Here is a 13,360-nt window from a genome sequence, read left to right as displayed (position 1 = left end):
AAGGGTCCAGACCCGAAACGTCAGCTTTCCTGCTCCTCTGAAACTGCTTGGCCTGCTGTGTTCATCCAGCTCCACACCTTGTTATCACACCCAGAGTCGTGGGCCCCAAGTCTGGACACCGAACTTTGGGAAGGAATTGGACAGGCCTGAAGAAAAGATTCACAGCAGGATGAGGAACCTAAGTCATGAAGATAGACTGGGGACGTTACATGGCGAGTGTTTAGGATTTGGAATGCATTGCCTGAGAGTATGGTGGGTGCAGATTCAATCATGATGTTTCAAAGAGAATTGGATCATTATCTGAAGAGGAAAGATGTGAAGAGCTACTGGGGAATAGGTCAAGCGATAGAACGGAGAGCCAGCACAGACAGAGATGGACTAAATGGCCTATTTAAGATTCCACCTTGCAACCTGTGACTTATTGGGTTTAGAATTCTGAATCATCACTGCTCAGTTTCATTTCAAGCTTTCCCATCCACTTGATTTGTGCTCCAATCCATAGTCACCGTGCTTAAAAGCTACTTCCCCACTCGCCCCTTTGACTGTCACTGTACACCAACCTCTCCCTGCCAGGGGGTTGTAATTTCTGCATTCTGTCAGATGTGTTGGTGATTCCTGAGGCAAGTAACAGCAGCAGGGGTGAGAATATCCAAGCTTTCCCCTTTGGGAGCTGTTGGCCGCTCAGGTGTGAGGCCAGTTGGCCGTCTTGGACAATTGGACACCTTATCCTGACTCAAAGGCCAGCTTCCATGGGGTCACTCAGGCACAGTCCCTCACAGCAAGGGGAACTAGTGAGTACGGTACCAACTGACCAGAAATGGCCCAGTTTGATCTGAAAGAGCTTGCTGCTGACCAATGTGGAAACAGGACTGTCGAATTGGTGTCTTGGTTTCTTCCCAAAGAGTGTGCCTTGTTGGAGCAATGTAGAGATTATAATGTAAACAGTACTTATAAAAATGTTTCTCCATTTATGAGAGAGTGTTTGTCATAAAATAGATCTAACAAAAGTGCTTACAGGATTGTTCGTGATACTATTGTAGATATAATTTACCCATTCACCCACATTCTAGCCCCTACAGTCAGGTGAGTTAAGGGACAAAGACAAATGAGAGAAGCACAAGGGAAAGAGAATTAAGAAGCTGTTGGAAAGAAAGGGTCATTGACGCTGTGGGATGATCCTTTATAAACCAGCTGTGGGCACAGCATGCTGCAGGAACCCCATCCATGCTCAGGAACAATGAGAGACCACATGGCTGCAAAAATCCAGCCAGCCTACTGGCTTGTCCAGGGATACCAATTCAGGGCAAGGCCCAAAGTGAGACGCATTTGGTGCAAATTTGGCAATTGAGTTAGTGGCCATCAGAATGACACCCCCACACCACCCCCCACCACCGACAACCTCCATGTTAGCACAGTGAATTTAAAGTATCAGTGAGAGACAGTGGAGGAACAGTCCTGCAGAAAACACTAGAAGATCATGAACAGGGATAAAAGATAATCCCAATGACCAATTTAATGTCAGCCTCTATCTCAAGGGAGCTGGAATATAAAGGTGAGGAAATGATACTTCAGTTATAGAGAGCTTTGGTCAAGCTCCCTCTGGTGTAACTGGGTTCAGTTCTGGGAACCATCCTGGACCTCAGCCAGGAGATCATAGACTAGCCTTGGATGGGAGGGCCTCAGATTCACATGAATGAGCCCACACCGTAAAGAGTTATGTTATAAGAATGGGTTACAAAGACTAAAGTTGTAATCTGATGAGGCAAGAAAAATCAGGGGGTAATTAATTAAAGTGTTCAAGATGATTAAAGGATTTAACTGGCTAGATAGAAAGAAATGATATCCATTGCTAGAGAATGGGGATGGGGAAAACATGGAACCTTGAGACTGGAGGCGATCTCTTTGGGAATGAAAGCAACAAGCAGTCCTTCACACAAAGTGTGGTGACAAATCTCTGCTGTGAAAATATCTTGGCCAATTGAACATTTCAGAAGTGAGATGGATAGATTTTTGTTGGTTGCAAAACTTTGCCCTCCCTCTCTTGCTTCAGTGAGTCCCATTACACCCTCACCCATGTGCTCACTGACTGGTATTAACTCCCGGGCAAGCAATTCTCGTCCTTGCTTTCAAAATCCTCGCCCCTCCCTATCTCCATGATCTCCTCTAGCCTCATGACCCTTTGAGATGCCTGGGCTCATCTGGTTCTGGCCACTTGCACATCTCCAGTTGTAATCACTCCATCATTGTTAGCCTGGTCTTTAAGTCCCTAATCCTGTCGTGTTACTCAGTGTCAAGTTTCTATTGACAATGGCTCCTGTTGAGCACTTTGAAGTGATTGACTCTGTTGAAGATGGCAGTGAAATGCAAGTTGTCATTGTAAGGATATGGTGTGAAGGTGGGCCAATAGAATTGCGATGTAGGTCAGTTAGGATCCATCCCAAGGAGCTGAATGGCCTCTCTCGTACCTTATGCTGATTTCAAACATGTTTTCTTTGTCGATTGTTTCCTTTCAGGACAACAGAAGCTGATTGAACCAAAGATGTTCAACGAGCTGTACTCTCACTGGAATGAGATTAAGTCAGAGGTGGACAACATGACGCTGCCACCTGAGGCCATGAAGAATCTACTGGAAAACGAGCGAATCTCAAAGGTGTCGAACCCCGTGAAGACCAGCTACGGCCTGGGCCGTGTGGTGCTGAGTCAGAAACGCCTGTTCCTGTTGATGGAGGCACACCCTTACTGCAAGGAGATTGCTCGTTTCCGGGACATCGAGGTATGGTTTGACAGCGATAGAGGAACAAATGCTGTCTCTGTCACTCCAGCTCGGAATTTTATAAAGCCTCCTATGGCCATACATCATCTCACCATCAACATATCTGTCCATTTTAGGTGTGCTTCACTCTTTGCGTGTTTCGAAACTGTTCACCTTGACCATTCCCAGTGGGAGCAGGTCCCACTTTCCCACCAATCCTCATTGGAATTACCTGTGATTGTCTAATATTTAGACCTCCCAGTTCTGGACTGAACCATATAAGGAATAATGTTCTCTACCTTTACCCCATTATTGTCTTAAAGAGAGATTGGGGAGCAATCATAATGTCGCTGGTCTAGACATCAAGAAGTTCAGGTTAATGCCCTGGGCCCATGGGCCCAGCAGCTGAAGGAATTTAAATTTGTTTAAGAAATATGGAATTGAAAGTTAGCCTCAGTGATGGGGACTAGGAAGCTATCTCAAGATGTTTCATAGGGGCAACTATAAACAAAATTAACACCCAAACCACAGAAGGGAAATGTTAACTCTGAGGACTGAAAGCTTTGTCAAAGTGGTAGGTTTTAAAGGAGGAAGGTGAAGTAAAATGAATTCCCAAACCCTAACTCTCAATATGTTTGCCACTGATGGAGAGATTCAAATCAGGAACTCGAGCACTGGAGGATATCTGTGAGGATGGCGCGGCACGGTTGCTCAGTGGTTAGCACTGCTGACACATAGTGCCAGGGACCTGGGTTCGATTCCACCTCGGGTGACTGTCCGTGTGGAGTTTGCACATTCTTCCCGTGTCTGCGTGGGTTTGCTCTGGTTTCCTCCCATAGTCCAAAGATATACAGGCTAGGTGAATTGGCCATGGGAATTGCAGTGTCCCAGAGGTAGGGTCGGGTAGGGTAGGGTAGGGGAGTGGAGTGGGTCTGGGTGGGATGCTCTTTGGAAGGTTGGTGTGGGCTCGATGGGCTGAATGGCCTGCTTCCACACTATAGGGAGTCAATGATCAGGAGTTCAAGAGAGAGGATGGAGTAGGCCATGGGGGGATTTGAACAAAAGGCTGGGGAGATAATCCATTGTTTGACCAGGAGCCAATATAGATGAGTGAGCTCAGCAGGTGATTGGATGAAAGGAACTTGGTGTGGGCAGCTAAGATTGGAAGATAGAAGGCTGGCCAGGAAAGTGTTGGAATGGTCAGCTCTGGAGGAGACAGTTGCGTGGGGAGGCCATTTTGAAGTGAGCACAGGGAATAACGGGAATGAGGTGGGATATGTGTAGCAACATTTAAAATGAGCTCAAGCTTACCAATAATTGAGAGATTGGCAGGAAAAATTTAGAATAGTCAAGGCTAGAAATAAGTCGCAGTCCAGTAACAGTAACAAAGATTATCCACTGCTGTTTCACACCATCCATGTGCATTTAGATCAGATATGGCTGACTCCATCTTTTTGTCATTCTCAGGAAGTGGAGTTCTGTTTGCCAGTATCCATCTTCCCTCTGAAGATTCTGGCCCTGAAGATCAAGGTGCGGGACAAGAAGGAGCCCTTCGTCGCCAACCTCAAGTCAGAGCGGGACCTGTGGAAGGTGATCATTCGGGAGATGTGTGCAGGAAAGTTTCTGGCAGATAGGCACAAGGTGAGATTGGGGGCAGCTAAGCCTAAAGCATTGAAATCTCAGTGTGAACGGTGCACCCTGTTAGGGTGAAGGAAAAGCTGCAGGTTTAGGGATCTCTGGCTGATGAAGGATATTGAGGCTCTGGTCAGGAAAAAAGAAGAAGGCATACAATGGGTTTAAGCTATCAGGCTCAAGTGAATCCCTAAATGACTATAAAAAGTATAGGAGCACACTTAAGAGGGAAATCAGAAGAGTAAAAAGACGGTATGAGATGGATCTGGCAGATAAGGTTAAAGATAATCCCAAGATGTTCTATAGCTATATTAAGAGTAAAAGGGTGGCTGGGGAGACAATAGGTCCCCTTAAAAATCAGTATGGCCATCTATGTGGAGCCACAGGAGATGGGGGAGATTTTTAATGAATATTTCACCTCTGTGTTTACTGAGGAGAGAATCATTGATGCTAAGGAAATAAGGGAAACAAGTGGAGATGTTTTGGACTGCATGCACATTACCAGAGAGGAGGTGTTTGCAGCCTTAAAGCACATTAAGGTGGATACATCCTCTGGGCCTGATCAAGTTCATCCTTGGACATTGTGGGAGGTTAGGGAAGAAATTGCAGAGGCCCTAGCAGAGGGTTTTGCCTCATCTTTAGCCACTGGTGAAGTTCCGGAAGACTGGAAGGTGGCTAATGTTGTTCCATTGTTTAAGAAAGGTAGCAAAGACAAGCCAGGGAACTGCAGGCCAGTGAACCTGACATCAGTGATAGGCAAGTTATTGGAGAGGATACTGAGGGACAGGATCAATCAACATTTAGATAGTCAAGGTCTGATTAGGGATAGTCAGCATAGATTTGTGCATGGGAAGTCATGTCTGTCTGACAAGTCTTTGAGAGTTTTTCGAAGAGATAACCAAGACGATGGAAGAGGATAGGACAGTGGATGTTATCTATATGGATTTTAGTAAGGCCTTTGACAAGTTCCCGCATGGCAGGCTAGTAATGAAGGTTTGGTCGCATGTGATCCAGGGAGAGCGAGCTAATTGGATTCAAAATTGGCTCGATGGTAGGAAGCAGAGGGAGATGGTTGAAGGTTGTTTCTTGGACTGAAGGCCTGTGACTATGGTGTGTCACAGGGGTCGGTGCTGGGACCTTTGTTATTTGTTACTTAAGTAAATGATTTGGATGTGAATGTACTAGGCATGATTAGTAAGTTTGCGGATGATACAGAATTAGGAAGTATTGTTGATAGCAAGTAAGATTATCAAAAATTATAGAGGGATCTTGATCAGATGGGGAAATGGGCTGAGGATTGGTAAATGTAATTCAATACAGATAAGTGTGAGGTGTTGCACTTGGAAAGTTAAACCAAGGTAGGATTTATACAGTAAATGGTAAGGTCCTGAGGAGTGTTGTGGAACAGAGGGACCTAGGAGTACAAGTACATAGTTCGTTGAAAGCAGCGTCACAGGTAGACAGGGTGGTGAAGAAGGTATTTACCATGCTGGCCATCAGTCCAGGTATGGAGTATAGGAATTGAGACGTTAAGTTACAGTTGTATAAGTCATTGGTGAGGCCACATTTGGAGTTTTGTGTACAGTTTTGGTCACACTGTTGTAGGAATGACATTGTTAAACTGGAAAGTGTGCAAAGAAGATTTACGAGAATGTTGCCAGGGCTAGTAGGCCTGAGTTATAGGAAGAGGTTGACCAGGATAAGACTTTATTCCTTGGAACATAGGAGGATGAGGCATTACCTTATTGGGATGTATAAAATCATGAGGGACATAGATAGGATGAATGCATATAAATTTTTTCCCAGGGCATAGGCTTAAGGTGAGAGGGGAAAGATTTAAGAAAGACATGAGGAGCAACTTCTTCACACAGAGAGTGGTGCGTATATGGAATGGACTGTAGAGAAAGTGGTTGAGGCAGATACAATAGCAACATTTAAAAAACATTTGGATAAGTACATGGATGAGAAGGGTTTAGAGGGATATGGACGAAATGCAGGCAATTGGAACTAGCTGAGTGGGTGCCATGGTCAGCATGGACCAGTTTGGGCCAAAGGGTCTGCATGCTGTATTACTATATGAATCTATGACTCTATGACCTGCTTCTGTCTGTAGTTGTATAGCCAACCCTATAGAAGAATGAAAGGTGATCTAATTGAAACCTGTGAAATTCTTAAGACATTATTTCCAGGACAAATACAGAGAGACTGTATCTCCTGTCTGTAGAGAATCTAGAATACACGGACACAGTCTCAGGAGAAGAGGCCAATCATTTAAGACTGAGATGAGGAGAAATTTCTTCACTCGAAGGGTTGGAATTCTCCACCCTAGAGAGTGCATTCCAGTCTGATCTCAATGGATTTTCAGGATTGGAGAGATAAAGGGATTATATAGGAAGGTGCAGTTGAAATAAAAGCCCAGCCTTGATCATGTTGAGTAATGGAGCAGGCTTGTGGGCCATTCAGGTTCCTCAATCCTTGGGTGTTGAATGAGGTCCCACTGCAGGTTATTTCTGGCCTCCAATTTCTGGGTCGCTAGGCATTATCAAAGCTTTGGGTCAAGATGAAATCGCCAGTATTCCAAGAGTTTCCCAGAATTAACAGCTGAGTTTTCCAGATGTTTGGGCCAGCAATCCCAGGAGAAATATTCCAGGATGTTTCTTCCTCCTGCCCCTGTCTAGACTCATCCTCATGAGGAACAGCAAGCCATCACCTCCCTGGGCGGTGTTGGAGCCCTCAGCTGAATCCATGCAACGGTGCAACGGGGTTAAAAACAGCCATATGCACGCACAAATCCAGGGCAGGACTAGGCCACTCAGCCTCCCGAACCTGCTGTCCCGTTTGGTCAGACCTTGGCTGATCAGGTGACTCATATTCTTGCCAACCCCTTGATAACGTTTCACCTCTTTGAGCTGGCAGGATTCTGGGGGTTCTGATTACAGTGAGGACCATCATTGACAGATTGTTGTATCAGGATGAGCTGATGGCAGGAGGATGCAAACACATGGCAAAACCTCCTACAATATGATCCAACCCAACCAGTGTTCTTTCTAATTCATCTGTGGGTGTGGGTGTCACTGGCTGGCCAGCATTTATTGCCCGTCCCTAGATGTGCCTTGAGAAGGTGAGGATGAGCTGCCTTCTCTAACCATGCAGTCCTCCTGCTGTGGGTTGACCCACAATGCCCTGAGGGAGGGAATTCCAGGATTTTGACCCAGCAATACTGAAGGAACAGCGATATATTTCCAAGTCAGGATGGTGAGTGGTTTGGAGGGGAACCTGCAGGGGGTGGTGTTCCCATTTATCTGCTGCCCTTGTCCATCTAAATGGCAGTGGTCGTGGGTTTGGAAGGTGCTGTCTGAGGATCTTTGGTGAGTTTCTGCAGTGTGTCTCATACACACTGCTGCTACTAAGTGTCGGTGATGGAGGGAGTGGGATGTTTGTGGATGTGGTGCCAATCAAGCGGCTGCTTTGTCCTGGACGGTGTCAAGCTTCTTGAGTGTTGTTGGGGCTGCACCCATCCAGGCAAGTGGGGAGTATTCCATCACACTCCTGACTTGTGCCTTGTAGATGGTGGGACAGGCTTTGGGGAGTCAGGAGATGAGTTACTCACCGCAGTATTCCTAGCTTCTGGCCTGCTTTCATAGCCATTGTGTTTATGTGGTGAGTCCAGTTGAGTTTCTGGTCAATGGTAACCCAATGTTGTTGATAGTGGGGGATTCAGTGATGGTAAGACCATTGAAGGGCGGTGTTTAGATTGTCTCTTATTGGTGATGGCCATTGCCTGGTGTTTGTGTGACGTGAATGTTACTTGCCACTTGTCAGCCCAAGCCTGGATGTTGTCAAGATTTTGTTACATTTGGCCTTTGACTGCTTCACTGCAGACTCTTACCTTGCTGCCCAGTGCCTGGCGAAGAGACAGAGACTGCTCTGCTCCAGGGCATCTCCACACGCCAGTGTCCTATTGCAGTCAATCCCAGAGTCTTGCTAACATCCTCCCCACCCCCACCAACACCCACAGTGGCAGCAACTGCAGATCATCGAGAGACACAACCACTTTTAGAGCTGAAACGAGCCACCTCTTTGCCCAACACCTCAAACCCTCTCCCCCCAAAACCCACATTAAAAACACACACTCGTTTCATTGTCTGAGTGTTCCCAGTAGCAGCCAGTGAAGAAGGGTTTAGTGAGGGGTTGGAATCTGAGACTTCACCGGGCTCGTGTGTGGACTGTAAACCCCATGAGATCACAACACAATGTGTTCCAGTACTGACATGAGAATTATATCAGCCTCCTGGTGCAGTACACTGTGTCTGAACCCTTGCAAGAGCCTCTTTATTAATCAAAAGGAGAGCTGGTTTTACCCCAGCGTTCAGCTGCCCCTATTCACTGAGGTCTGAGTTGTGGGAGGAGGGATAGTATGAATGGTCGCAATGTTGGGGCAGGGACTGGCTGCCAGAAGGACTATGTTGGAAAATCTGAAATGGACACGGAGAACGCTGGAGAAACTCAGCAGCATCTGTGGAGAGAGAAACACAGTTGACATTTCAAGTCTGCTATGACTCAGTTCTGAAGAAGGGTCACTGGACCTGAAACGTTAACTCTGTTTTTCTTTCTCCACAATTGCTGCCAGACCTTCTGAGTTTCTCCAGCATTCTCTGTGTTTATTTCAGATCTCTAATATTTGCAGTATTTTGCTTTTGCTTGTATTGAGAAGCCTGGAAATGGTACGGATTCCAACCTGCCCGTTTCACCTGAACTGTTAGTGGGCCGGGGTTGAAGTGGGGTGAATTTCCAATGCACAATTCAATCTCATTCCCAGTTTCCTACCATCCCTTCCTCTGTGCTGGCCAGTGCTGGAAATCATCCTGACAAAGTTTTCACCAGCTCACCCCCTCTACACTCCTAACACGGGAGTATCGCAGATTAATTGATGAAGGAGTGTATCAGAGCTGGGCTGGTCCTGTTATCTGCTGTGGGAATCACACACAGGTAGCTCCCAGCTGCAGCTACTGTATCCCTCATCCAAGCAAATTGAAGCAACCTGGAACATCCCAATTATCCCCAAACTAACCCCCAGATCTGGGACAACCCCCTGCCCTGTGACTCAGCCACCCATCAGTCAGTGGCATTCCCCACCTGCCCAGCCACAGTGAAGCCCGCAGCGAGGAGGTGTTGAGGCAGGTTTGATTTTTTTTGGTGTGGAAGGTGCTGGGTTTGTTGTCTGATGAGATTCTTCACTACCACTGTCTCCCTGCCTCATCTCTCCCACCCTCTGTGCAGGACCCTCAGTACATTCAACAGGCACTCAGCAACATCCAGCTCATCAATGCCGTGGCCAAATGTAGCTTTCACCAACGCCCCATGACCGTCGCTTCCAAACTGGCATACCTGGACCAAACAGCTGGACAAGGTAAAGTCACAACCAGCTGTTCAATACTCTTTGTGTCTATGCAATCGATAATAACTGGGACCAGTAGGCAAAGGTAATGACGTACATTTATGTAGCACCTTTTTCAAGCTGGTTTCACTGTTCACTCCTCCTGGTGGCCTGAAGTCATTAGTGCGCCAGCCTTTTAAAGAAGTAACAAAAACTCCACAGACGCTGCCAGACCGGCTGACCTTTTCTAGCAATTTCTGTTTTTGTTTCTGATTTACAGCATCCGCGGTTCTTTCAGATTTTGTTTAAAAAGATAAGTTTGTTTCTGCAGTATCTTCCAGAACCACACTGTTTGAAGTAAATTCACTGATTAGAGATCGGGGCCATGTCAACACTTTTGAAATGGTCCTTTGGGCTAAGTTACCACTGGTTCTGTGGCTCGGTCTCCCACAGCACATCTGACTTCAGTAGATTGCCTCACAATCTATTTTGTTCATTTTGTTCAATTGAAATGATGTAAGTAAGGCAACAACCAAATTGTGCACAGAAAGATTCACTGACATCAATACGTACAGTTCTGGTCAATCTGTTATAGGAAGGATATTATTAAATTGGAGAGGGTTCAGAAAAGATTTACCAGGATGTTGCTGGGAATGAAGGGTTTGAGTTATAAGGAGAGGCTGGGTAGGCTGGGACTTTTTTTCGCTGGAGCTTAGGGGGTTGAGGGGTTATTGATGTTTGTGAAATCATGAGGCATATAGATAAGGTGAATGGAAAGGGTCTTTTCCCTAGCATGGAAGAGTTCAAAACTACAAGGGGAGTATTTTTAAGGTGAGAGGAGAAAGTTTTAAAAAGGACAACTTTTTTTACACAGAGGATGGTTGATATGTGGAATGAACTGCCAGAGAAAGTGGGAGGTGTGGTACAGTTACAACGTTTTAAAGACATTTGGATAAGTTCATGAATAGGAAAGGTTTGGAGGGATATGAGCCAGGAGCAGGCAAACAGGACTACTTTAGTTTGGGAACATGGTTGGCCTGGACTAGTTGGACCGAAGGGTCTGTTTCCGTGCTGTATGTCTCTATAACTTCTGCGGTGTTCCTCCCTGCCCCTCCCTTCCCTGGAACAGCCTTGTGTGAGTTTTCACATCCCCTTGAGAGAGCAAGTGGGACTCCATTTACCATCTCAAGCGATCTGTGCCATCTCTCCCAGTGTAAGCCTCTCTCAGCCTAATGTGTGGGCTCAAGTCTTTGGACTGGACCTTGGATCCTCTGACTCAGAGACAAGAGAGCCCCCGTTGGGCTCCAGCTGATCCCATCTAAGGCACAGTCTTGAGTTCTTTGAGTGGTTTCAGAATGACTGGATTCGAAATCACAGACAAACAATGTCAAGCAGAGTCCAAAAAGCGAGAGATTCTCACTGACCCAGACATTACGTCTGGCCCTCAGTGTGAGGTCACTCTCCAGTGTTCCTCCACACATTCTGAACCAGCAGAGGGCACAGGGACAGAGATGGGGTAAATGGATCAGAACATTCCTGAGACATTTCTTTCCTAACAACTCTTTTCCTTTTCCACCTCAGAGCCACCCGCTCTTCCACGGATGACGTCAGATGCCCTGAAGCACACCCTTCACCTCACTGATTCTAATTCTACCCCCTACGCGGTTGATGTCCTGCTATATGTTCCTGGTAAGTGGCTGACTGGCTTTTCCCGAGGGCTACACGGGCAGAATGGTTCCCTCGCACTGCCATTCCCTAGATGGTCTTCTTCAATAACCTCCCTCAGCCTCACCCGACTCTCTCGCTGTGGAAACGTAAAGGCATTGCTTTTTGACCAGGTGATAGTCTCAGGAGCAGAACTCACCAAATGTCTTCAGCTCCTGCCCTGAACAGAAATGAGACTTAGAAGAGGAAGCCATTCAGCCCCTCAAACCTGCTCCTTGATTTGGTGGGGTAATGGCTGATTCAGATCACAGCTCTGTTTTACGTGCCATTATGTCATGTCATTCTATACCTTACCCCCACAAACCTTGATCGATCTGAGCCCTGACAACTCGACTCGTTTCTCTGACTGACAGGTGTAACTTTTAGAGGGGGAGAGACTCCCAGATTTCCACTCCCCCTCTGTATAAAAGTATTACCTGGCATGACCCCTGAATGGTTCCAGCTTTCGTTTTAAGGTCCTGGACTGTTTTCTGAACTCCATCCCCCGCCCTCCCCCACCCAATCAGGCATTATCAAATTCCTTTACCATTTTATCATCTCAATCAGAGCATCCCTTTACTTTCTAAACTCAAATTTCTGAAACCTCACTTTGCAATTGAATCTATTGGACCCAGTATCAGTCAGAGCGAACTGATGCTGTAATCCCCTTCAATGTCCAATCTCTTGTTGTTGCTGCAAATACCCAGCTCAGGGTAGTGTGGCATTGTCACATGACAACATCGTTCTCTGTAGGTAACGGAACTGAACTGGGCTCAAATAGGATAAGATCAGAGATCGGGGCCATGTCAACACTTTTGAAATTGTCCTTTGGGCTAAGTTACCACTGGTTCTGTGGCTCACTCTCCCACAGCACATCTGACTTCAATAGATTGCCTCACAATCTATTTTGTTCATTTTGCTCAATTGAAATTAAACTTGTACCAATTTTCCAACATGACTTCTGACTCTTTCTACCCCTTAAACATTATTTCACTCAGAGCACTGATCTACATTGGCTCCTGGTCAAGCAAATCCTTGATTTTAACATTCTCATTTGAGTTTCCCATCCTCCAAAGCCTTGCCCTTCCGTCTCTCTGCAATCTCCTCCAACTCTGGCCTCTTCAGCACCCATTGGTGGCCTTTCCTTTAGCTGCCTAGTCCCTGAGCTCCGAAATACCCTTCGTGAAATCTTTCCACCCGCCTTGCCCTCTTTTATAATACTGCAGTCTGTGTTTTTTTTTTGGAGGGGCTCCTTTGGTCGGTTTTGTGTTGGTTGATATTTTCTTTGCAGCTGTTTCATATAAAACACAATCCCACTTCTCCCATCACTGGGGAAATTGTGCCATTAACATTTCAGCATGAGAGGGGAATAGGGTAATTTGTTAAAAAGAAAACTTTGGAGGATTATTTTTCAACCACACTTTTGCCCGTCTGTCTTAATATCATCTCTTGTGATCCTATAGCGAGGTTTGCTTGCTAACAGCCCTGTGAGATGCCTGGGGGTGTTTAACTGTTGAGGGGGCTACATGAATGCGCAATGTTGTTGCGTCCCTGTGGTCAGTGTAGCAATGACAGTGTGACCTTCTTGTTGCCAGGTAACCTGGACCCGTGTGAGAGCGCTGATACACACCCGAAGCTGTGGTGTGGTCTGAGTGATGGCCGGGTGATGATGTACAATGCAGCCACTTGGATCATGGAGCAGGTGCCAATCCAAGCTGGGCATTCCAAACTGGTAAGTGAAGGTGGGCAGAGGGAGCTGATGGCCTAGTGGTATTAACACTAGGCTGTTAATCCAGCGAGCCAGGTGACATTCTGGAGAGATAGTAGGAACTGCAGATGCTGGAGAATCCGAGGCAACAAGGTGTAGAGCTGGATGAACACAGCAGGCCAAGCAG

At 46.4% G+C, this 13,360-nt stretch overlaps 1 protein-coding gene across 1 annotated transcript in view; it reads left to right on the top strand.

Moving 5' to 3' along the window:
- Positions 1-2,307: 2,307 nt before the first annotated feature.
- Positions 2,308-13,360, top strand: part of LOC109933964 (DENN domain-containing protein 3-like) — a 17,909-nt gene continuing 6,856 nt past the window's right edge. Inside the window, exons 1-6 of the mRNA XM_048608507.1 lie at positions 2,308-2,395; positions 2,514-2,773; positions 4,220-4,393; positions 9,665-9,794; positions 11,343-11,450; positions 13,061-13,197. Coding sequence (XP_048464464.1) covers positions 2,308-2,395; positions 2,514-2,773; positions 4,220-4,393; positions 9,665-9,794; positions 11,343-11,450; positions 13,061-13,197 — 897 coding nt within the window. The remainder of the gene's footprint in view (positions 2,396-2,513; positions 2,774-4,219; positions 4,394-9,664; positions 9,795-11,342; positions 11,451-13,060; positions 13,198-13,360) is intronic.

Source organism: Rhincodon typus, chromosome 19 (assembly GCF_021869965.1).
Source record: "Rhincodon typus isolate 14 chromosome 19, sRhiTyp1.1, whole genome shotgun sequence".
Lineage (NCBI taxonomy): Eukaryota > Metazoa > Chordata > Chondrichthyes > Orectolobiformes > Rhincodontidae > Rhincodon > Rhincodon typus.
The sequence above is the reverse complement of the archived record's forward strand: the minus strand, read 5'-3'. Positions and strand labels throughout refer to the sequence as shown.